Source organism: Corvus hawaiiensis, chromosome 3 (assembly GCF_020740725.1).
Source record: "Corvus hawaiiensis isolate bCorHaw1 chromosome 3, bCorHaw1.pri.cur, whole genome shotgun sequence".
NCBI lineage: Eukaryota > Metazoa > Chordata > Aves > Passeriformes > Corvidae > Corvus > Corvus hawaiiensis.
The window spans coordinates 114960269-114984373 of record NC_063215.1 but is presented as its reverse complement, the minus strand read 5'-3'; the positions used below and the strand labels follow the sequence as shown (position 1 = coordinate 114984373).

Genomic DNA, 24105 nt, shown 5'->3' with positions numbered 1-24105 from the left:
AAGAACTAGACACTCGTTTTTGGCTGTCAGGATGAGTTCTGCTGGGATGCTATGTGGTGAAGTTACCTTTCATTAATTTCCGATGTCAATCTGGATGTCACTATTCCCCAGCCTTTCCTGGTACTTTGCTTTCTCCCAGAGCAGTTTCACTGGAAGGTCAGACTTTTCCCTTTTCTGCTCCCCCAAATCTTTAGCATTATGCAGGCAACATTTCCAAACCACTCTCCTCTAATTATACACTATGTTTCCAAATCATACTGGTTTTCATTTTTAAAAGTGCAAGTATGTTTTATGAATCTATAGCAAACACATGAATTCTACTTTAAAAAAAAGTCTATAAAGTGATAATTGAAAAAGCAAGTACAAAAAATCCTGGCGAAAAAATAATCTATAAAGAGAAACTTACAGCTGAGGAACTGAGTTCAGACATGTTATTTCTTCTATTTCCCTCACTGTAAACAATCTGGATTTCAATTTATGGGGAAAAAAAGGGCTTGTTTCTCCTACTATAAATTCAGCACCTTACACTATATCCCTGTCAGCAGACCAATATTGCATATCCTCCAAGGCAGGAAAATAAAAAAAATAAACCTTACCTGGAACCCATTTAATCTCCATTCCTATATCCTTTTCTTCCTGTTTTTTCTCTTTTTCTTGGATACTTTGCAAAAGTTCTCTGTACTTGGCAATTTGCTCTTCATCGTCTTTTTGGCTTTTCCTCAGTTTGTCATCTTCCATTTCATTAACTACATCACCATCTAAGAGGAGGGAGCAAAGTTATCACAGAGAGCCTCAAGAAAGTGAGCAACTGAAGTTTATCTTTAGGAAACAAACCTAAGACACACACATTACTTCTAAAAGAGAATATAAAATATTTTCATCTGTTATTACCCCACAGAACAACCAGTTTAAGAATTCCCTTATTTAGATGAAATAAAAATAGTATCTGAAAAGACAAAAGAGAATTTGTCCAGTAAAGGAAATCACTGACGGGGCACAGCATCCTTCACTGTAATTTTAAATTATTAGTTTTAGAGTCCTTTCCAGCATAGTACCTAAATCTCTGAAACCAGTGGTGTAAAGCATTTTGAAAATAAAATGCTGCTTTTTGACAAACAGCAAGAGTCTGTAAAAGAGATAATTATTCAATGCCTTAATCTTCAGTGACTTGCTGAATGAACAAATGAAGCAAGACAGAAAAGAGGACTTCTTTTTTCCTTGTTTTTAGGAAAAAAATCAACTAAAATGTTACTTACAATAAGCTTTTAAACGAGTATTTCAGTGAAAACAGACTTGAAAAATGCTGCAACTCCTTTAACTGTAGAAACCTAGGTTTGGGGCAGGGTCATCTTTTCTTTTTCTCTGGATGAGCAGTAAAGCTGTGCTTCCTACAGTACTGAATTGAGTGGACAGCATAACTGGTGTCCAGAAATGTGTCCCAGTTCCAAGTCTGGTCTTTGGCTAAAACTGAGGTGTGGCAGTGTTCTCGCCCCATTCCATCACTGCAAGAAGCTGGTTGTTGACTGGAGGCAGAAATCTTTACTGCTCATAGAATCACAGAATCATTTAGGCTGGAAAAGACCTTTAAGATCATCGAATCCAACTGTTAGCCCAGCATGGCTAAGCTGCCACTGCATCATGTCCACAAGTGCCACATCTACATGGCTTTTAAATACCTCTGGAGATGGCGATCGAGCCACTTTCCTGGGCAGCCTGTTCCAATACCCACAGCCCTTCCCTCATTCACTAAGAGGGTTACCCTGCCATAAGAGGACATTAATTTAGTCAAGCAGGAACCTGCCCTGCACAAACCTGTGCTGACTGGCCTGAGCCTCTGGTTGTCCTGTAGGTGCCACATGATGGCCTTCAAGATGACCCACTCCGTGACCTCCCCAGCATTGATGCCGGGCTGACAGGCCTGTAGTTCCCTGCACTCTCCTTCCACCACTTCGTGTAGATGGGCATTACATTTGCTAACTTCCAGTCAACTGGGACTTCTCTGATTATCCAGGACTGCTGAAAAATGATGGAAAGTGGCTAAGTGAGCATATCATATCTGCCAGCTCCCTCAGTACCCTTGGGTGGATCCCATCTGGCCCCAGAGACTTGTGTGTCTCTAAGTAGTGGTGTAGCAGGTCACTGACCATTTCCCTTTGGATTAAGGGGGCTTCTTTATGCTCCCTGTTCCTGTCTCCCAGTTCAGGTACCCAGAACTGGTGTTACTATTTAAGACTGAGGGCAAAGGAGGCATTAGGTACTGCAGTCTTTCCCTCATCCTTTGTCACTGCGCCTCTCTCTGCATCCAGTAAAGGATGGAGATTCTCCTTAGCTCTCCTCTTATTGTTAATGTGTTTATAGAAACAATTTTTGTCTTTCACGGCAGTAACCAGGTTAAATTCTAGATTGGCTGTGACCCTTCTAATTTTCTCCCTGCATAACCTCACAGCACCCTTGTAGTCCCCCTGAATTGCCTGCCCCATCTTCCAAAGTTCATAAACCTTCCTTTCTTTCCTAAGTTCCAGCCAAAGCTCTCTGTTCAGCCAGGCTGGGCTCGTTCCCTGCTGGCTCATCTTTTGCACGGCACATGGGGACAGTCAGCTGCAGCTGCTTTTCCACTTTCCTCATCAGAAGCTGAGATCTAAGAAGGAAGCATCTGCTCATTCAGAAAGCAAAAGGCAACTATGTTTTGAAGACAAGTAGAAAAAGAAGACATTTGGTTGTTTCTTCTTCCTAGTGTCCTGAGAAAGAAGCTCTACTGGATGGGAACTGAAGAAATCTTTGAGCCAAAAGAGGATCCCTAGAACCTTGATAGGCAAGGGGCTACCAGTTTGTATTTATCACTCATTTTGCTAGGAGAAATTTAAGTGCCAATGCATATTGTCATTCTTTCTCATTTAGATAGAAGTTGTGTTTCTTCTGTCAAAACTAACAGTTTTAAAACAAATGTTCAACGTCGCCTTCAAAAGAACTGTAGGAGCTTTTAAATCTGTAAGCAAATAAAGCACATTTGACAACAGATGCAAGAAAGGAAAGTGAGCTGAGTATGTTCTCAAAGTTTGCTCAGAGTTCAAATAACCTTGTCAGCGGCTTTCAAGTATCACGCTGTATTGCACAACATCAGGAACCACTTTGATGGATATTAAGGCAGCAATGCTTTCTGCCAACAGCTTGTTCAAAGGCTTTTTGAAGAAAACACACAAACCAAAAAGTTCTGGGGCATTAACCACTGCACTGCAAGAGAAATACAATCAACCTGGGAAGGAGAAAAAGGCAAAAACTGATGAAATCTAGAGTATAAAATAAAGTATATTCTTATTGTTTTCAAAAGAAAGAAGTAATAGAAGTGCTAAAAGATTTAAAAAGAATGAATTTCAAATCATGAGGCTGGTCAGAAACATTCCAATACAACAATTTGTTTTTAAAAGATGACATTAATACAAAATATAACCACATGCAGAGGCTCAATATGTTAAATTGGTGATTGGCAGCTGAGATCACGTTCTTGTAATCACAGGGTTGTGAAGAGATTGTGTTCGTAGTTTATCTTGCAATAGCTGAGTAGATGATTCCTTTTTTTAAAAAACCTCAGCCTTAAAAATTAAAGGCAGTAGAAAACTTGTAGCAGATATAACATTTGACAAGAGGTCTGCTGCAAGGCTGAATTTTTTTTAAAGATGAGGGGGAATTTTCTTTCCATGATGTAATGGCAAAGCAGAAAATTCAGCTAATGACTTGGATGCTGATGGCCATACCATAAAAATTGCCTTAAATGTCTCAATTCTATCCAGGGTAGTTATTCAAATTCAGATAGATAAAAAATAAAACCCAATACCTACAATGCATGTAGACCGACAGGATTAAAACTAAATGCTTCACACTCCAGTATTCAAGAATCAAGTCTGAGGTAGAGGTTTTTGCACTGCACTACAGCATGCTATGAAAAATTAAATGTGCTGAACTCAGTCTTGAGCCAGAAAATAATGACAAAGAAAACACTGGGGTTTAAACCCATTTTCCCACATTCTAAGCACTTCCTGAACATGGAGTTGTGCAAATCCCATTAGGTCATCCCAATGATAATAAAAAAATGGAAAAATTTAGAATATGAAATGAAGTTTATTCAAAGCCTGTCAGAATTGATGCCTTTTTGTAAGATTTTTCAGAAAGAAAAGATATTAGAAGAAGAGAATGCAAACACAGATAACAGTAAATGAAGGGTAAACATTAATTTATGGCATTTTCTTAGATTTTTTTTGCATTTTCCTTCAGGTCTTTGTAGTCTAACCATTGAGAGATGTGCACCGGGTCTTTAAACCTCCCCTTGCAAACCAGGTGAGTGTTGTAGCTGCAGCCTCTCAGCAGCTGTCTGTGCAGAGGTGACCTGGCATCAGTAGAGCCATGCCTCTGAGCCAGCCAGACCTAAGCCAAGGTTAACACTGGCAATCAGAGTCAGTCCTGAGTAGGGACTCACTAGCCTGCAAAAACACACAGAGATGTGTTCTTCAAGTTACTGGACACCTCCCACAGTTTATACGAACCTCCTGGAAGGAATGCTGACATGACCCTTATTGGCCTTCCAAGCACTTTTAATTACAAAACAAACCCAACCCAATAGTTCCTGCAAGCATGCTTTGGAAAAGTATCCAACACCTGCATCAGCTGTATCCAGTTTCTGATGCTTCACAGAAAGAAAATAATCAGGTTGTGGTATTTGTATTCTGAAATTCCCATGATATTCCACTCAGGCTTGGCCAACTCATAAACTGCTAAATCCTCTTGCTTCTTCTTTCCAGAGACAATAATAAATAACTGCATGTTCTACTTCTGTCACCCTCCATTTCTTAGTCTTCTGTAATAGCTCTAGCAAATATAAACACATGTGGATACTGTTCATCTTTAAGAGAAAAAGGCTGTATTGTTATCTAATAAAATGCTATATTATGCATTTAAATTTATGTATATAGTCATGAGTTATTGCACCAAATAGTTCTCAGAATTGTAAAAAGATTTAATATCTGGTCTGACTCTATTTAACCTTAATTATTGAAAATAAGATTCAGCAGCATTATTTGAACAAAAACTCCTCCCTCCCAACCACTACATTTCCTTTCTCTGCACTTGTGCACCTCTGGCATCGGGGCAGCAGCACAAAACAAAGACCTACTGGGTTTGCAGAGTCTTATATCGGAAGTCAAATACCACAGGAGGCTGGGCTTCCTGCTCAGATTCCTACTGAGGAGAGCAGGGATCTACATGGAGTTTCCTACAAGCCTGGTGGTGTTCAGTAAGTGTTTGGACAACTCTTAGGCTTAGCTTTTAGGTTGCCCTTTGTGGAGTCACAACTTGGACCCAGTGGTCCTCATGGGTCCCTTCCAACTCAGGATATTCTGTGACTCCATGATTCTATCAAGACCAGCTAATTTAAAAAAATCCTATAAAAGTATTTTATCATATATTCTGTTTCAGTATTCGTGTGCTGTGCAAAGCAGAACAGCAGAGAAGATGTTGCTCTTGCAAAGATAAAAAAAAAACAGATGAAAAGCTTAGACATAAACCCCATAATGCTTAATTTGAAGCATATTTAAAATGCCATACACTAAGTCACTGGTGCTCATTGTCAAAATAGCAATTATGGACTGGATTTAATGAATGCCACAAACACTTCCTAATTGGGATATATGTACCCAAGTAGCAGAAAATTCAGAAGCAATGTAAAGGAGAAATTTTGTGCTGTGAACCACAACATTCCAGGTCACTGAAATCCCTGATGTCACAGAACTGTTGTTTAACAGTAATACTAACATTCATGATGCACATATTTTAAGTTGAAAAAATTCCATGAAAAAAAAAAAATTAGAACAGGCCAACAAAAACCTGTTTATAAATAAAACATTTTAATAAGTTTGAAAAGTACAAATAGAAGTCCAGGACATTTTTTCCCTCCTTATCAGACTCCTACATTTCCATTCAAGCAGCTGACATTGATTTTTCCCATTTGTGCATAGCACCACATAATTCTGCTGGATGGAACCCTGACAGATGGAATCCTGTTTTGTATCACATAACTGAATGGATAAAACGTCAGGAACACATTAAAGACATGACAACATAATTCCTCTCTTAATAACTTACTTTTCAAAACATCATTTGTATCTAGACATTTCCAGGTTTAAAATTTATTAGTGTGATAAGATTACTTAAGGTCATTTTTTTTTCCTTCCCAGAAATGGAATTTTACTCTTGAAAATTTCTGAAGTGTTGCTCCCATGGATATTAGCTTTCATCACCACCCTATCATAGATGCTGTTCTTTAACATCATGGTAGCCTTGTATGTGAGAGGAGATGGAAATGCTTTACTCTGCATCCCCTGCTCCCCTTTAGACTTCACTAAGCATTGATAGAGAAACTAAAGCTCACAACAGTGCAGTTTGTGAGTTTTTATGTAAGATGAGAAACAAATGGACATTATCCCTGCCAACATATTGCCAAGCTGAGTTTTCTGCCACAAGATTTCCCAACTCTACAACCAAAAAAAACTGCAATGTTTTTTTGCATGCTCCAAGCTCATCTCTGCTTTCAGCAAGCTGCTTTAATGCGGGATAAATCAATTTTAAGATCTGTTTGAAAGACCTAATTAAGGCTTAATGAAATTTTATTTGCCTTGTAATCTAGGCTGTAGGTATTATTAAGAGCAGGACGCATTTCAGAATGAAAACAAGCCATTTAATAAGGAATTTAAACACTGGTGCACCATATGCAGAAGACTCAAGTACCTTGCGAAGTTAGACGAAATTCTCTTTATATTCTTAAGAAGTACATGAATCAAAAAGCACTTGAAAGATGTCCCTGTTCATTTAGTCATTAAGCACCTTGCATTTCAAACTAGGACTTTTCCTCTGAAAAGGAAACACTTCAACTTCTATGAGTCTGTAATTTATCTCAGAAATGGACAGATTAGAAGCAGATACTGCCAAACTTGACAAAGAGATGTCAAGGTACCCTGAAAAAAAAGAAAAAAGGGGGTAGGAGGAGAAATAAAAAAGCAAGAAAATTATTTTCCACACAGAGGTGCAAGCTCCTATTCAGAAAGCAACTACTGTAGTCCAGTGGAAGGTGTCCCTGCCAGTGGCAGGGCATTGGAGCTAGTTGGTCTTTTAGGTTCCTTCCAGTCTGAACCATTTAGTGATTCTGCTTACAGGCTCAATCATTATACAACAAATATAATTGTCCTTGTAGAAGATGACATTCAAAGCATTTTCTATAAATATAACATTTAAATATTTAAATAATTTGTGTTTAAAACCCTGCAGCTAATGACTTTGTGTACATTTATCACCAAAGTACCTTGCTGCTGTTCCTCCTCTTCTTCACTCGATGAAGCCAAATAAGCTTGAAAATCCATGTCAAGAAGCTCCTCTTTGTTAAAAGTTCTGCTGAGTGATGTTACTCGCTCATGATCTGTCTCATCCCATGTGATATCTACCTTAAAAATAAGAATGCCAGTTGTAGAAGCTGGAACACTAAAACTAAACACTGTAACGTTGTCTTTTTAGGGAAAATTATTTTATACCTTCCATTCAAGACACAATATAAACCTGTTAGTCATGCTCTCTACTCACTATAATAACCATTTAGTAACAGGAATTTAATTATAACATTTTGGAATTTATTCTACAGTCGGTTTCAATGAATTTGAACTACAAGAAGAACTGAAGAGATCTCCTCATGCACTGAATGGCTCTGTAAGAGCAGGTCCCACAACACAAAACCTCTGTAAGCCAAATTTCCTTTGTGGCAACAGATACTGGTGTTGAAGCAGCCACCAACCCCTCTCTTTTCCTCTTCCAGCAGCAATTCACTGGTGGAATCACATGCAGATTACAATGGGGACAATGAAAGTGTTTGCGCAACTGCACCCTCAACCAGAACGTGAAACAGATCTGACTGAAAAATGATCCAGCAGAAAGTTCTTATTTCTCAACTAATCACTCCTCCAATCTGGTTCATTTCATGGCCAGATGGAAATTTTGGCTGTCAGTAGGACAGAGTAGGAATGAATTGCTACAAGGAGGGGAAGCAACTGTTGAAGCCTGGCATTACCACCAAAACGGCTCTTACCGATTAATACACTAACATCCATTTTAGGCAAATTAAAAGATTTAACTGTAAATAATAAAGCAATTTCATGTGCAACTTGTCATAGAGATAAAATGAAGCCCAATCTCTTTTAAAATCCAACTTGTGGGTCCATAACATGCTTAAATCTTTTAATACATTTGATGTCTTTATTTTGAAATGGTGAAGATAATCAGGAATCTTTTCCCTAGTACATATATCATTCAAAAGCTGACAGCAAAACTAAACAAATAAGAAAAACATTACAAAAACACTGTAAAGATACCTTTGATGTTCCCATAGCAGCAGATGTGAAGTACTTTGGCTTATAAGCAGCTATGTTCACTTCTGAGGCTACATCTTTTGGCTTATCATCAAATGTAACATTATCTGGAATAAATCTTAAAGGCAAATAAAACGTGTTATTCTTCAAATACATTGGGAAATTGCATAGTATAAACAGTCTAAGCTTTCATGAGTATGGTACATCAGCATGAAAGAATTAGCTAAAATAAAAAGGGGGTAAGCCTGAAAAGGGAACAAAAGAAATGGACAAGTACTCCACACATGTAAGATTCATTGCCTGGCTTCTGCAGGTCTGCTCCACAGGTTTTCAGTGTATAACAACACCCTGTTTGGGAAGTATTTCAATTTTCAGTCTGGTATAAACAGGGTTGCAGATGGTTTTTTGGGTGTTTTTCTTTGTTTTAAGAACCATCTTAATATTAAAAATTAAAAAGAAAAAAGCGAATAAAAGAGGATTTGGAAACAGATGAAAAAAAATTCCAAGCCTTTTAGGAAAGCCTGGTACATCTTGAAAATTATAATGAATAAGGAAAAAAAAAGTTTAAAAGACCAAAGTCATGAGTAGCAACCGAAGAACTTAGTTTAAAAAAACCAAAAACCTTGGTATACTACATGAGGAATTACTTGTGATTTTTTTAAAATCTTTTCAAATGTAATCTGATAAATAGTAGTCTACATTAAAATTTAACAAAGCAGAAGATTAGGAAAATCACTGGAGAATTTCAAACACCTGTGTTTGTTGTAAAACATTACCAGTGTTTAAAATGTTTACACATTTTACATGTTTACATGTTCACACATGTTCACATGTTCACTTAGCAAAGATGTCTTTTCCAAAATGGTTCAAAGCAAAGTAACTAAGTTCCCCTAGAAAATTATTCAAAGCAAAAAAAAACCTTAACTTTCACTGATTTCCAAGAGTGTCCATAACAGAGGCCCCAGCAGACAAACAGGGCTTCTGCCACAACTTTTTATGATTTAGTAACTTTTCTGTTTAGACTGAAAGGGGTTTTTTGCAACAAAAGGAAATACTAACAATAAAGCAAACCACAATTTAAAATCCTTTCTTCCCCAAACATGACTTTGGAAATACCAGAGCATCCAGCTCATTCACAAGGGCTAACACATCTATTGCAGCTTTGTGACAACAGCAGCAATAATCTTGCCCTGTGGTAAGGAATCCCAAAAAAGAGCCACTTCTGGACCCTTGGGGAGAAAAAAAGAAAAAAGCAACAGTGCATTGTTTCATTTCCTGAATCCTATCACTTTACTTAATTGTACCAAAAGCTTGAAGATGTAATGAGAACATTTTATCTGGATTTTCTGAAAATAATCTCTCTACGCAGACATCCTCTTGAACTTCCCATATTACAATAAAAATGGTCAAAAAGAAGAAAGAAGAACCAAAGGGAAACCTAACAACTCACTGGATGCCCAATTTATCTTCATATCTTGTTTTGCTTACAGAGTGAAGTCAATAAAGTTTACTCCAAATTATTATAAACTGCCTTTAATTCACCCTCCCTGGCCCAACATGTAAAAATATCACCAGTGGAGCTACCTCAGGTCTATGAAAGAGCAGCTACTTTCAAATTCCAGTCCATCACATTCCTCATAAATTTTATTGGCTGTTTCAGGAGAATCACATTCTACAACTGCATAGAAGTATTTCAGTCGCTTAAACTGGTATTCCCGCAGTTTTTCCCTATAAATCCTGCAAAAGTGGAGAAAAGACCAGTCAGGTGAGCTGGCTGTAACATCTTGTTATTTGCAAAATATGTTAATCCAACTCGTTAAAAACATGTGCCAACCAAGCACTCTTCTAATCTTGTAAGGCTCGATATTAAACAGCACAAAGTTCCACCAGTATTCAGTTTTGCTCAAGTAAAAAGACTATTTCACACAGTTTTATTAAGTGTAAAATCTGTATATGACTCCATTGAAAGATCACAAGGATGAGGTTCTGTGAATCTGAAGGGCACAGGCACAGGTATCACTGAGGTACCTCTGGGATACCTGGGTTTGTTTGTTGGATTGCAGATGCTCTCAACCCCACTGAGCAGTAAATCTAACGCTTCAGGATGCACCTTGAGGCACACAGTGAAGAGGACCTCAGAACGCGCTCTGCGTCCACCTTACACTCCCCTGATGCACTAGAGAATGCCTTCAAAGGGATCTACCCTTATGTCAGAAGCATCTAGATTTTCTAAATACAGGGCAGTCCAGCAGGATGCATTATACAAATATGGCCCCAATCAGGCTACCAAACATCTGGGAATTCTGGAAAAATATCAAAGCAAAACCTTTAACAAAAGTTTAAAAAAAGCAAGAAAGACATGCCCGAAGAAGTCAGGACAATGGTAGGACTGAGGAGCTCAGCCTGGGAAGCCAGGGCTGCTGCTGATGGCACTCCAGAAATCTCAATCTGGGAATTCTTGGACTAAGTTAAGGTCCCTGTTGATTCACAGGTAAGAATTTTGACAGTGAGCACTAAGGGGAGTTTACTGCACAAATGGCAATTTGTAGAAGAGAAAGGCTGGTTTTTTAAGCTCCCCATGTATTTGTTCCATTGATTATTCCAATGAGCTACATCATAAAATTTTGAACTCACATCAACAAGCAAATCTTCTCAAGTTTCATCATAATGCATTTATTAAATGCACTGATAATGAACCAAGGGTTGTAAAACAACCCTTGAAAAAAACTGAAAAATTAAGCTGTCCACGGGACATTTCCACATACGAACTCCTGGAAACAGGAGTTGATTGGGATTTTCACTAAGAATTAAACATATTATATCTCTTATTTGAAGACAAAATTAAAATTAATACCCATCATCCTCTGTGGTATTCTCTGGAAGATCGAACAGTTCCACAGGTCCTTTTTGTTCTTCCTCTTTCAATCTCTCTTTTCCAAACTCTGAAGGATAAATCTACAAATACAACAATACAAAACTAAAGCTTAAACTGTGACACAATGTACACTAACTAAGAAAAAATATCTCTCCAGGCTTTTACACTTTACAGTTTTTATTTAAGATCAGTTAAGGGATCAATTCCATCAAATTTATTACCTTCCTAATTTTAATGTATGGAAAAGACAGCAGAATAACCAAACTGCCTGCCAGGAATCTTGAGACAGATGAAGAACAACAGGAACCCTAACTTTGCTCATTCTATTGTGGCCCTTTTCAGGAAGAGGTATCTGATTAAAATTTCTCAGAGAGCTGAGGCAGACACTAAATGGAAAAATATAACTTAATTGGCCAGAATACAACCAATTTATTAGTAAGGTCTAAGGCTGGGTTATCTGCCGTGCAGACCACTGAAAATAAAACTAATCAAGGAAATGTAGTCTCCTCCTACTAGAACTAAGAACTTCACTATTAGTGTCAGAGAACCAGCACTGAGAGCCAACCTCATAAACATGAGAAGTCAATGGCTTTGGCCTCTAACTCTGCCAAATACATGCCTGTTACAGCGAGTTAAATTGCAACACAGTTTCTCTTTAAACACATTAATATTTCTTTTGGTTCTCTACACCATTGTCTTACTTCTTATTTTGTAGTCTATTTTTTTTATCAGTAAAAGTCAGTTCTCTTTTTAGAGATCAAGTCTTACCTTAACAGAAAACACTGTTCCTCCTTTGGGTGTGAAAGAATTAAATAGAGCCAGCAAATCCTTAGCCTTCAACCTATCCCAATCCATATTACAAACTGCCAATCTGCTTGTAATCTGAAAGAAAAGAACATAAAATTCATAGGTTTAATTCTTAACTGTTGTGAGGAATACACAATTCTCTTGCAGAACTCAGTGGTAAAAATCAAAGTCAGCAATAAACTTTGCTGAAAAAAATAAAAGCAGCATTGTCCTCATGGCTTTTTATCACTTAAACTAGCAAAGATCAGAAGCAGCAATTACGAGAGCACATAAAAAGGACATAAATAGTGAAGCACCACAGAATGGACTGCACCAATCACAGATTTAGAACTGCAGCGACAACATAATCACTTAGGATCTTGTTATCAAACATTGTTAGTTTCAAGAACAATCACTACCCCTGTATTGCGGCAGCACTAGAGTACTGTGATTTCTTACACACTGACTGTGCTAGTTGTGAAGTCCTATTTCGCTGTCTAATGATATCTTAATTTCTTAAAGTGTGAGTTAAATAACTAAATTTTTGAAAAGTGAAAAAAATCAGTAGTGAACAAAAGCAGCACTATCCAAATTCTGGAATTTCTGAAAGGGTCAATTTTGTTTGTCCTTTCACCTGCAGACAGCTTATCTATAGGTATAGGTAAGTGTGCTTAGGGGGAAGAGGAGATACCAGTGAAAACTGCAAGTCTCTCACTGTCAGACAATTTCACCATCACTTCCATTCTGTCACTAAAAGGCTGAAAAACCTTTACAAAAAATACTCCCACAAACTGTATGAACTCATAACATTTCTGAGTTTGTCATGTAGCAACTTTTCACATGCAAAGTATTGTTACCTCATCTCCACGAGGGGCATCTTTATCCAACTCGCGCCACAAGTGCTCGATCTCTGGCTCCTTTGGAAACAGCTCGTTCAAGTCCTCATCATCCTCTGAGCTCGTTTCAATGTTCCCTATGCCTCTGGCTAGATCAGGCCCACTATCACTTTCTTCATCACCTTCTGAATCACTGTCATCTTCACCCGTTTCCCCATCATCTTCTGGCTCCTCTTCCTCGCCTGTTTCTCCACCATCTTCTGATTCCTCTTCTTCCGATTCTGCATCCTCACTTGCAGAAGTTTCTTCCTCTAACTGGCTTTTACATTTTACACTTTGGTCACAGACGTCTGAGCACAGAAAGATAAACATTAGACACCTATTTTTATGTTAGAATTACATATGACCCTTTACAAAAAGGAAAACTTCAGGGCTTTTTCATACCTATTCACAGGACCCCCGAAAGGTGTAATGATGCAGGAGCAAATAACAGAAAACATCGGTGTTGCCGCTCTTGTTTGTCTAGTCTGGTCTAATCTAATGTAAATACTCTTTAGGCCCACAATTGTATTATCAATCTCAACTGTAATTAAATATACTGCTATTTCATTTATCTTACAGAACCAACAGGTAGAAATCAGTTTAATAATGGAGGCTATACACATGCACAAGCAATATAAATAAAGTTTTTCTTCAAACTTTTCTTCAAGTTACCTGTTCTTTCCAATCTCCTTTAATATTAATGGCTCAATGCTGCCATGTTTACAATTTCAGTCCACAAGTTGTGATGTGCCTTCATGGTATCAGTTCATGTATCTGCTGTTCAGTTTGATAAATACACCAGCATATATGCTGTTATAAATTTTACTTTCCTAACTAACCAACAATTTCAGCACCAACAATTAAAAGGACAGGGATGCTCACAATCTTACTGAAGAATCAGAACTGATTCTATACAGAGCTGACCAACTCCAATCTTCCAGGAACACTGAATCTGAGTCAGTCAGCTATTTTATAACTGATCTTGCAAAATATCTTCCATGGGCAAAACGAAAGCAACAACATCCAAATAAACACAGCTGAATTCTCCTCCTTATTCACACAACTAACCTGATTCTTTTATTTTCTCTCCTAGGGAGTGGTCCCTCGTGGGAGCTTTGGCTGACTTAGTACCACTTGCTTGTGAAGACTTTTCCTTGTTTTGATTTGAAATGGATCTTCCCCCTGATGCACCTCCTTGTTTGTTTTCCCCTCTGGGTAAAAGGCCCTTGTTTCCCCGAGAGCGATCAATTTCCATTGCCGTTTTCTGTGAATCCTCCTTCAAGCTGAACTTAGATTTACTTTTTTGTCCTTCTTTTTTAAGGTCATTTAGTGCAGTCACTGCTTCACATGTTTGGTCCACCCCTTGTTTGGATTTTTTGCTCTCCTCCTTTGGGAGGCCACCGGCAATGGCCGTTGCAGAATCTGCTTCTCCTTTACCTTTAGCTTTCTTTTTCTTTTTTTTCTTTACAGTGAGTTCTTTACTATCACTTTCTGAAAGATCAGAGTCAGATTCCGACAAGGCATAAAACTTCCTGAGGTTCTCTGTAGAGGTATAGTTAACAGGGCGACCTCTTTTATCCACTGTGTATCTCAGCTTGAACTTCTTGTCATGAAACATCGCTCGGAATCGCTTGTCAATCTTGACTTTACGTTCCTTTTCAGGCATCTCCCAAAACCTGGGATCCCTTGCGACGCAGCTGAACCGGCCATCGCTCAGTATTTCCTCCTGGGATGACATTTTTGATGCCATTGAAGACTTGGACATCTACAATATGGAAAAAACCCCATCATTTCTGATTAAAAAAACCTCAACCAATGAACACAGACTTAGATATGTGACTGAAAAAAACAAGGATTAAACAAAGTTGGATTTCTAACCTATACCTAAAAAGTTCTTTCCAAAAGCACATATGACAATTTCAGAGCATCACACACCACCTGGCTGGAAGGGACCTCAAAGATCATCTGGCCCAACATTTCTTGGCAAAAGCATTGCATATACAAGATGGCCCAGCACTCTGTCCAGCCAAATCTTGTACATGCGAATCCACCGCTTCCCTGCGGAGATTATTCCAATGGCTGAATGTTCTCATTGAGGAAAATGTTCCTCTTGTATCTAAGTGGAATCTCCCAAGGAATAACTTATACCCATTACCCCTTGTCTCTTGCTTGTGACTCCTTGTAGAAAGAGAGTCTCCATCATCTCTGTAGCCACCTTTTAAATACTGGAACATGAGGATAAGGTCTCCCCTGAGCCTTCTTTCCTCAAGGCTGAACAAACCCAGCTCTCTCTGCCTTTCCTCACATGGCAGCTTCCCAGTCTGTTGGTCATCTTTGTGGCCCTCCTCTGGACCCTCCCCAGTCTGCCCACATCTTTTTTGTGGGGCAGGAACCAAAACTGAACACAGAATTCCCGATGTGACCTGACAAGCACCAAGTGGGATAATGACTTCTTTATCTCTGCTGGTGACGTCTGGTTGATGGAACTCAGCACCCTGTTGGCTTTGCTGCAGCAGCAGATTTAAACAAGTCACAAATAATCCTGTACCTACCACCGTCTCAGCCACAAATCTTTGCTTTGTCAGCTGCGCTGGCAGCCCAGAAACCCCCTGTGCCTCAGGCTGCATCCAAAGCTCCATGGGCAGCAGGTGAGGAAGGGAATTCTGCCCCTCTGCTCTGCTCAGGTGAGACCCCACCTCCAGTGCTGTGTCCAGATCTGGGGTCCCAGCACAGGAAGAACATGGAGCTGTTGGAGTCCAGAGACCACCAAGATAATTAGAGGGATGGAATTCCTCTCCTATGTGAAAAGACTGAGAGAATTGGGATTGTTCAGCTTGGAGAACAGAAGGCTTCAGAAGACCTAATTGTGACATTCCAGTATTTGAAAGAAGCCTACAAGAAAGATAGAGAAGGACTATTTACAGGGGTCTGGAGTAACAGGACAAAGGGGAATGGCTTCCAACTACTAGAAGGTAGGTTTAGATTACACAGGAGGAAAAAATTCTTCAGTGTGAGGGTGGTGAGGAACTGGCACCGTTTACCCAGCGAAGCTCTGGATGCCTCATCCCTGGAAATGTTCACGGCCAGGCTGGATGGAGCTCTGAGCAACGTGGTCTGGTGGAAGGTGCCCCTGCCCATGGAGAGGGTTTCGAACGAGATAGCGTTTGAGATTCCTTTGAACCCAGGCCATTCTATGATTCTACGAGAACGGACACACATGGTCTGCAGACACATCCCTCCGTGACTCCCCACCAGACCCACACACAGGGCCTTTGGCGAGCTTAGCCCGGTGTCCACCTCAGCTACAGCCCACCAGCAGCACCAGGTGCGCCGAGTCGGCTGCAGCCCCCGCACCCGCTCCGTCCCCGACCCCAGCGACGGACGCGGCCGCAGGGAGGAGCCCAGAGGAAGCCCCGCTCGCACCGACCGTGCCCGAGGCCCGCCGCTCCCTCAAAGCGCCGCCCGCACGCTGCACGCCGCCACCGCACCGCCACTTCCGGCGGCGCTACGGCGGCCGCGGCGGGACACGGCTCCCCCTCGCGGCGCATGCGCAGAGGGGCGTGCGAGGCCGAGCCGATGAGGGGCCTGGCCCGGCCGGCGCTGAGGGCGCGATGGTGCCGCCGGCTCTGGGCGCTGCCGGCGCGGGCCGCCGCCGCTTCGCCTGCTCCTCCCACCGGAGCCTCGCCGGGCTCGGGTGCGCTGAACCCGTTCGACCGTCGGCTGAAGCGGAAGCAGAAGAACTGGGCGGCGCTGCAGGCCGAGCCTGCCAAGTGCGATTACCTGCGGGAGGAGGTGCGGGGCCGGGGGGGGGCTGGCGGGGTCGCCTTGAGTGCTGTTGCCAGTTCCGGGCCCCGCAGTTTAGGGGGGATATTGAGGAGCTGGAGCGGGTCCAGAGAAGGGCAGCGGGGCTGGTGAAGGGGCTGGAGCACAAGTCCTCTGAGGGAGCTGGGGTGTTCAGCGTGGAGAAAAGAAAGCTCAGGGGTGGCCTTATCACTCTACAATTCACTGACAGCAGGGTGTAGCCAGGTGGGAGTCGCTCTCTTGTCCCAAGCAGCCAGCGACAGGATAAGAGGTCTCAAGCTGTGCCAGGGGAAGTTGAGGTTGGACATTAGGAATTCCTTCGCAGAAAGGAGTGATCAGACATTGCAATGGGCTTCCCAGGGAGGTGGTGGAGTCGCCGTCCCTGAAGGTGTTTAAGGAAAGACTGGACGTGGCACTCAGTGCCATGGTTTAGTTGACGAGGTGGTGTTTACTCATAGGTTGGACTTGATGATCTCAGAGGTCTTTTCCGGCCTCATTGATCCTGTGTTTCTGACCGCCGGCTCTTCCCCCAGGTCGGCGGCAGGATCGCGGACCGGGTGTTTGACATCACCAGGTGAGCCCCGCCGTGTCCCGCACCCTCCCCTCACCCCCAGGGGACGGGACCCTTGGGGAGAACCGCTGGGTGCGGAGCGCCTTTCCCCGCGGTGCCACAGAAGGATCCTCGACGGGCTGAGTTCAGTAAGGCCCGTAGAGATTAGTAGTGAAACTTGATATAATCTAAAATTAAAAATGTTTTAAGACTTGGTTATGCTATGTATTGCTAATCTTATCCTTTAGAACGTTTCCTCTCGCTTTGGATGTTGGCTCTGGAAGAGGTTACATAGCTCAGCACTTAACCAAGGTACTTTCTCTTCATACTTAAAGGTGTTTAAAGGGAGTTCATATGTGTTCCTCCCTTTCACAAAGAGCTCTGTTACAACTTAAAACAATCGTCTGAGTCTTGATATGAGGTAAGTCGTCTCCCCCATAGCTGTAGTTATCATTCAAAGCTCTGTGTTGTGCAGGCTGTTCTTAATTTATTGCCACTGAAAGCTTGACAAATGGTAGTGCAAGGGAAGTTATCTGCTATATAACAGTTAACTTATAGTTTTATGTAGGAATATGCATGGGGTTTTGGGGAATTTATTGGCCACAGTTAATTGTTAGAGAAGTGTCATTATGGAGACTTTAAAGCCATTAACAATTTACCCTTCATGAACCATGCTGTAAGTAGAGGTGCTTCCTTGGCTGTTAATCCATGGTTTATATTTAACTAAATTTATGGCTAAAATTACAAAACGTGTTTTCTGTCACCATTTCTGCCTCAGCTGTTCTCCCTGGGAGCAGGTGCCATGTTGAGTGGGGAAAAGTGCTTTCTGCTTTATATAAAGCTTTTATCAAAAGCTGAGAAGACTCTTTCTAACTTATTGTAAATAGGTGTAAGTGCTAAAAAATGACTTATGTCCATTTACAAAACAACTTAAATATTTCATAGACTTCTAAAATTTTATTTCAGGAAACAGTTGAAAAACTTATTCAAGTTGATATCGCAGAGAATGCTTTAGTAAGTAACTTTTTGAATGCTACAGTGCTTCAATTCTGTAATACAGGAAATCAAAAGAAGTGAGTTTCTGATGAGTTGTTTGCCTTCTAACCCAACATTAGAAAAACGCTATAGAATCTGAAATCCCGACGGTCAGGGTCGTAGCTGATGAGGAATTCCTTCCTTTCAAAGAAGATACATTTGATCTTGTTGTTAGCAGCTTAAGGTATGTATTAATAATTTTTTTTGTTTGTTTAAATTGTTAAGAATGTTCTTTTCAGAGTAGCTTTAAGAAAATAAATCCCACAAAGATTACTTGTCCATTAAAAAGCGATAAGAAATGTACTTGCATAGTTAATATGAGCATGCATTAGGAAAAACTGCTATCCTGGTGATTCTTCCTGTTTTGTTTGTTTACTTTCATTCAAAACACTTGGAGCTTCTCTCTTTCCTGCATTTTGACAAACTAGTCTCCAGGACTTGCATTTTCTCAACCAAAAAAAAGAAAGAAAAAAGTGCCATGTGGATAAACTTTGGTTCTTGTTTAGTATCAGTTTCAAGCAGGTGTTTCAGCATGGTTGCAGCTTGAGAAACCAGTTTGTGGCTTTGGCTCCTGAAACGTACTTAGATAATTAAATAGTTACTTGAATTCCCTAAATTTGATTTAATCTGAAATTGTAAAATGTACACTTCTGTTCTTTCAGTTTACATTGGGTGAATGACCTTCCTAAAGCTTTCAAAGAGGTAAGAAACTGGTTTTTAAAACTGTAAGTCAGCACTTGCCATTACTTGTACTCTGTATTTCCTGGTCTTCTTTAAATAAGAGACACAGAAATAACTCCTGTTGCACACAAGTATTTTTTTGCAATACTTTTGGCAGTTTGAGGAGCATCAGTTGATATTGCTGCTCATTTGCTCCCTCAAATCAGTTTGGAATAAATAGCTGAAACAACATGTTTGTGTAATATTTTGGATTCTCTACAGCTGTGATCATGGTAACTAATGTCCCCTGAGGCAGTGCTATTGATTTTTCTTGTTGTTAGTTCTTACTATTTGTAGAACAATACTAAGCTTCTCCAGAACTGCTTTATGGAGCTTGAGTTATTTTTATGTCTCAGCTGTTTATTTTGAAATACAGCTTTGATCAAGGCTTTTTGGTTTTGAAATGAAGCAAATTCTTGTTGAGGACAAAAATTTTTTTTTTTTTTTTTTTTTCCAGTAACAGTTTTGGTCATTTTGGATTAGTTCAGCTCTTCCCTGCAGGTGTAAACTTCAGTCAAATCAAAAACATGGAGCAAGGACATGGAACATGTTAACCATTTTGCTGTTTTTTCCATTTGTTTCAAATTGATCAGTCATTGCAGTGCTGTTTTATCACCCGTTGGTAGGAATAGGACTGCCCTACTGTTACTGAAATAATAAAAACCAATTGAAATGCATTCAGTACTTATAAAAAATACTTCTAAAGAAATATACAATTTTCACTGGAACTTAAGTATTCTATGTAGTGTCAAATACTTTCTCCCACAGTAAATATAACTGACACTGTCTCACAATGGGGAGGGAACTGGGCCTCTTGGCCAACTGTCACGATTTCCTGTGTTGGTACCACTGTCTTTAACTAATGAAAACTGCCTTTAACTGCCTAATTTTCTTACCTATCAATTAAAGGCTTTTTTACTATCACAGAAAAGGTAGCTTGGTTAATACTTAATTAAAAAGCAATTGAAAATATTTTTGTTTCTAAAGTGTTGGAAGCTTTTGCTGTCTTGTTAGCCTGATTATGTAATCAGGCTCTTCTGGATGTCTAAACCAGAGATCATTTCCAATTCTTAAAGAAAAAAGAAAGCATGAATTTATTGGCCTTCTCACTAAGAAGGGGGCTAGGACTTAGGAGACCAGAAAGCAGCTTGTCAGCCTTGGTGTTTGAGTTATGATATTGTTGTTCTGGCAAGTTAATAATAAGTAATGGTAGACATAATAAATATGGCATTACTTGGTTGTCTCAGAAGTGCAGAGATCACTACTGGAAACTAAAGCCTCCATTTCTCTTAAATCAAGCCATTAAGAAGTGCTTTTGCTCTCAGAAAGCAAAAGTAAATAGCATACTTATCTTAATCTACCCTCCTTTTAGGAGTAAATTAATTGAGAATATTGTTCTAGGAGTATTCTGCTGAAAATAGTTTACTCTCAATTTCCACAGTTTCTTCCATGTTTCCTGACTGTAAGTGTAATTTCTGAGGATTTACACTTAGAAATAGAAAATAGCCTCTCTTCAGACAGAGTATTTGCTTACAGTGTGACCAGAAGCCATGGCATAGCTTGTCCCACAGAATACAGCTAACATTAAAAGTCTGTTACAGCTCTTAAAATGATTGCTTGAGTTCGCTAAGAAAGAAAGGTCTAAGAAGCACTTAGTTATGTAGGCTTCATGTAGCAAAGCTGTGACCTGTGTATTTCTGTGTTGTAGATTCACCAGGTCCTCAAGCCCGACGGGGTGTTCATCGGAGCCATGTTTGGGGGGGACACTCTGTACGAGCTCCGCTGCTCCCTGCAGCTGGCAGAGCTGGAGAGGGAAGGGGGCTTCTCTCCTCACGTCTCGCCATTCACTGCCGTTGCTGATTTGGGACATCTGCTTTCCAGGGCTGGCTTTAACACCCTGACTGTGGTAATTATGAGTTAGAGAACAATCAGGCAGAACAATCCAGAACATCAGAGCTGCTGGAATATAAAAATCGCTATTTGCTAATGTAGTAAAAACGTATTGCTTCCTTCTGTGTATGGTGCACCTCGCTGAAACAGGCTGCAGAAATAGCTTGGACTTCCTCCGGTTTTGGCTTTGTGGTGATTAATGGAACCAACCAAAGTGTATCTTTGGCTCATGGCCCAGTAGAATTTGGATGGTTTTCTTGGAGAAATGTCAGAGAATGTTAGACCTGCATGAAAAACCTATAGACACTTGCTCTTTCTTTTAAAACCAAGAAGAAAATAATGGCATTTAAAATAAAATTTGATTACATTTGGGCTACTAAGGAAAACTTTTTAGAAATGTTAAACTAGTACATGCTTCCTAGAAATACATTGTTTGAGCAGAAGAGGCAGATGAATAGAATTGCTGAGTGCTTTGGGTTGGAAGGGACCTTAAAAATCATCTCGTTCCAACCCTCCTGCCATGGGCAGGGAATATTTTGGTAGTATAAGGTTGACATAATGCTATTGGTTTGGCTTGATATGCTCTAAAACTGAACTCCTCAATTCTTTTAGGATACTGATGAAATCCAGGTCAACTACCCGGGGTTATTTGAGGTTATGGAAGACTTGCAAGGCAAGTATATTCTTTGTGGAAACATAAAGGTTTTCTATATCGGTGGTGCAGACACAGAAGAGTTTTACTGTGTGTTTCTTAACTCCAAATCATAGAATCATGTGGGTGGGAAAGAAGCTTTAAAGGCCATCTAGTCCAACTCCCTGCAGTGAGCAAAGACGTCTTGAACTAGATCAGGTTGCTCAGAGCTCCGTCCAACCTGGTCTTGGATGTTTCCAGGTGTGGGGCATCCACCACCTCTCTGAGCAACCTGAGCCAGTGTTTTACCATCATCATCACAAAAAATTGCTTTCTTAAAAAAATAAATCTTACTGCAACAGTGGAAGCAGTAGTTTTTTTCCTGCTATCTAGTGAGTCAGGAGATTATGCCTGTCAGGAGATTTGTGTTGGGAAGCACAAGTCAAAGATTTGCTACTTCATGGTCTGCTGTGAACGTTCTGCTTCCCTGGGGTTCCTGTTCTGCATGAGCCTGTGTCAGTGTGAGGTGCAGAAAAGCCCTTAAAGGGAGACAGAAGCCAGTATCCCACACACTGACGGTTTCCTGTGAGCCTTTCTAATTACCAGGGCATTCAGCAAACTGCTTTGGAATGAGAATAAATATATCCTTAATTTGGAGTCTGCTGAGGAGCAGCAAACAATTGAGTAACGATTTTGTTAATATTCTGATTGCATTTGTCATGGATTGTAAAGCAGTCATTCACATGCAGTCTGTTGTTACTGACAGCAACTCAGGGCATTTCTTATCTGGATCAACTGCTGTTTGGAGTAATTCCTTAACGGAAAGGCAACTTTTATTCTCAGCAGAAACATTCAGATGCAGTAAGTGATTAAAAAGATTAGAACTGTGGTTGTTTTATTTTGTATTTTAAATCTATTGGGATAGTAATTTAAATGATTATCTGTTAAAACAATACAGTGATGTGTCTCAATAAACATTTTGTACTCATTCTTAAAATTAGTTATAACCCTAAATGTTTGAAGACTCAGGCTGAAGAAGTAATACTTTGAAATGATTCCTAGCAATGCAAACTGTAAATTGCAAAGCATGGGAATTAAAAGTTTTGGATTCTTACACGTAAGAAACTCACCTAATGATTTGTGCTATGTTCTCCCTTACAGTGAAGTGCAGAGGTTCCGTACTTACTCTGGCTTAGTAAGAATCTGTCCTTAGTGCATGACACTTAACTCATGGCATGTGCTATATCTTCTTTTTCTTAAAGCTGAAACATATTTTTAGGTATGGGGGAGAGTAATTGCTCTTGGAATAGAAAACCTCTGCTACACAGGGAGACAATGCTAGCAGCTGCTGCAATATACCAAGGTCAGTATTTGAGAGGTAATGAGTTCATCTAAAATGACTTTAAGAACATTTTTTTCTGTGTCTTTTTCTATGACATTTGTGTAAAAAAACCAAAAACAAACAAAAAAACCCCACACAAAATACACCCGAAGCAAAACCAAAATCCCCAAATACTTCAGAACAAAATGCCATTGTCACAAGCTATTTTTAACCTTAATTATAATGCCAGGATTTGAACTATACTGATGCACCAGTATGAGATATTTTTATTGTCCCAAATCTTTCACCAGGAGTCATTATGATGAATATGTCACGCTTAGTGCTGATGTGCTGAGAACTAAGTGTTTCTTAGAACTGACAGTCTGTACCTTTTCTGTCTCCCTTCCTGCCCTAACAGAAATGTACGGAAACAGCGATGGCTCAGTACCTGCCACGTTTCAGATCTACTACATGATTGGCTGGAAATACCATGAATCACAGGTAATGTGAAGCTCTTATTTTCTGTTTGAAGACACTTTTTAAAAAAGTGATGTTTTAAAAGCTTTTTACAAAACATTTTAATTTAAAATTAGCGCTTTATGTATTTTTTTCTTCTTTTTTTTTTTTTCTTAGGCCAGACCAGCCCAGCGAGGTTCTGCAACAGTTTCATTTGGAGATCTGTCAAAAATAGAAGGACTTCTGAAAAGAGGAAAAAAATAGTTGTTCATCAGAAATAATAATTGTCTTGAAACTTCTGTAAAACTTTTAATTGCAGACAGTCTTCACCTGTGTTTTTTTAGTGAAGACATCCTGAAATGCTAATAAAGTACATGCAGTAGAGGGTTTTTGTATTGTGCCACAGCATCATTTGTGTGAAATGGTGTTCATTTTTTTGTTTCTAGATAAATGTTTGAGCAGTTTGTTCTCTCAAGTCTTTGAGAAAACAATTCAACTCTCAACTTCTCATTAAATTACTATTTTCAAAAATAATGCCTCTTCCAGCATTTCAGTATCACAGGCTGCTCCAGGTATAGTTTACATGTCTTGAATGTATTTTTGAGTTATTTCTCAAATAGTAGATCATAATAAATAATAGTGTATTATAAAAGTAAAGAATGGCAGCAGGTATGTTTATAAGACATCCTATAAGAGAAACTACCAGCAAATACAAAGATATAAATTATTATGGTTTTAATGGATTGGAAAGTATGGGTAGAAA

General features: G+C 39.8%; 2 protein-coding genes across 4 annotated transcripts in view; one reads left to right on the top strand and one right to left on the bottom strand.

Annotated features, from left to right (window-relative positions):
- ESF1 (ESF1 nucleolar pre-rRNA processing protein homolog) overlaps positions 1 to 16445 on the bottom strand; it is a 31808-nt gene extending 15363 nt beyond the window's left edge. Inside the window, exons 1-9 of one of the 2 annotated variants that reach the window (XM_048296304.1) lie at positions 16366 to 16445; positions 14007 to 14703; positions 12918 to 13246; positions 12043 to 12156; positions 11254 to 11354; positions 9984 to 10136; positions 8403 to 8517; positions 7346 to 7484; positions 597 to 758 (exon numbers count right to left, since the gene is read on the bottom strand). In XM_048296304.1, coding sequence (XP_048152261.1) covers positions 597 to 758; positions 7346 to 7484; positions 8403 to 8517; positions 9984 to 10136; positions 11254 to 11354; positions 12043 to 12156; positions 12918 to 13246; positions 14007 to 14703 — 1810 coding nt within the window. In that variant the 5' untranslated portion in view covers positions 16366 to 16445. Of the gene's footprint in view, positions 1 to 596; positions 759 to 7345; positions 7485 to 8402; positions 8518 to 9983; positions 10137 to 11253; positions 11355 to 12042; positions 12157 to 12917; positions 13247 to 14006; positions 14704 to 15972; positions 15996 to 16365 lie in introns of those variants that run through there. The other variant, XM_048296305.1, reaches the window with a different exon arrangement.
- Positions 16446 to 16469: 24 nt separating this feature from the next.
- NDUFAF5 (NADH:ubiquinone oxidoreductase complex assembly factor 5) lies at positions 16470 to 23750 on the top strand. 2 transcript variants are annotated; one of them, XM_048296307.1, is made up of 11 exons: positions 16470 to 16730; positions 17273 to 17313; positions 17538 to 17601; positions 18256 to 18303; positions 18405 to 18508; positions 18987 to 19026; positions 20753 to 20950; positions 21547 to 21607; positions 22845 to 22928; positions 23305 to 23387; positions 23520 to 23750. In XM_048296307.1, the coding sequence occupies exons 1-11, from the start codon at positions 16485 to 16487 to the stop codon at positions 23604 to 23606; spliced, it is 1056 nt and encodes a 351-aa protein (XP_048152264.1). In that variant the 5' UTR covers positions 16470 to 16484; the 3' UTR covers positions 23607 to 23750. The 2 variants fall into 2 exon arrangements, with proteins under 2 accessions (XP_048152264.1, XP_048152265.1); XM_048296308.1 differs by lacking the exons at positions 23305 to 23387; positions 23520 to 23750 and adding an exon at positions 22332 to 22426 and having other exon boundaries at positions 22828 to 22923.
- The last annotated feature ends 355 nt before the right edge of the window (positions 23751 to 24105 follow it).

Bases quoted from the DNA above. Each gene is read 5' to 3' on its own strand.
- NDUFAF5 (XM_048296307.1), top strand. From the start codon at position 16,485: ATGCGCAGAGGGGCGTGCGAGGCCGAGCCGATGAGGGGCCTGGCCCGG. The intron at 18,304-18,404 runs GTAAGTAACTTT...ACCCAACATTAG, and splicing joins ATATCGCAGAGAATGCTTTA to AAAAACGCTATAGAATCTGA. The intron at 22,929-23,304 runs GTCAGTATTTGA...CTGCCCTAACAG, and splicing joins AGCTGCTGCAATATACCAAG to AAATGTACGGAAACAGCGAT.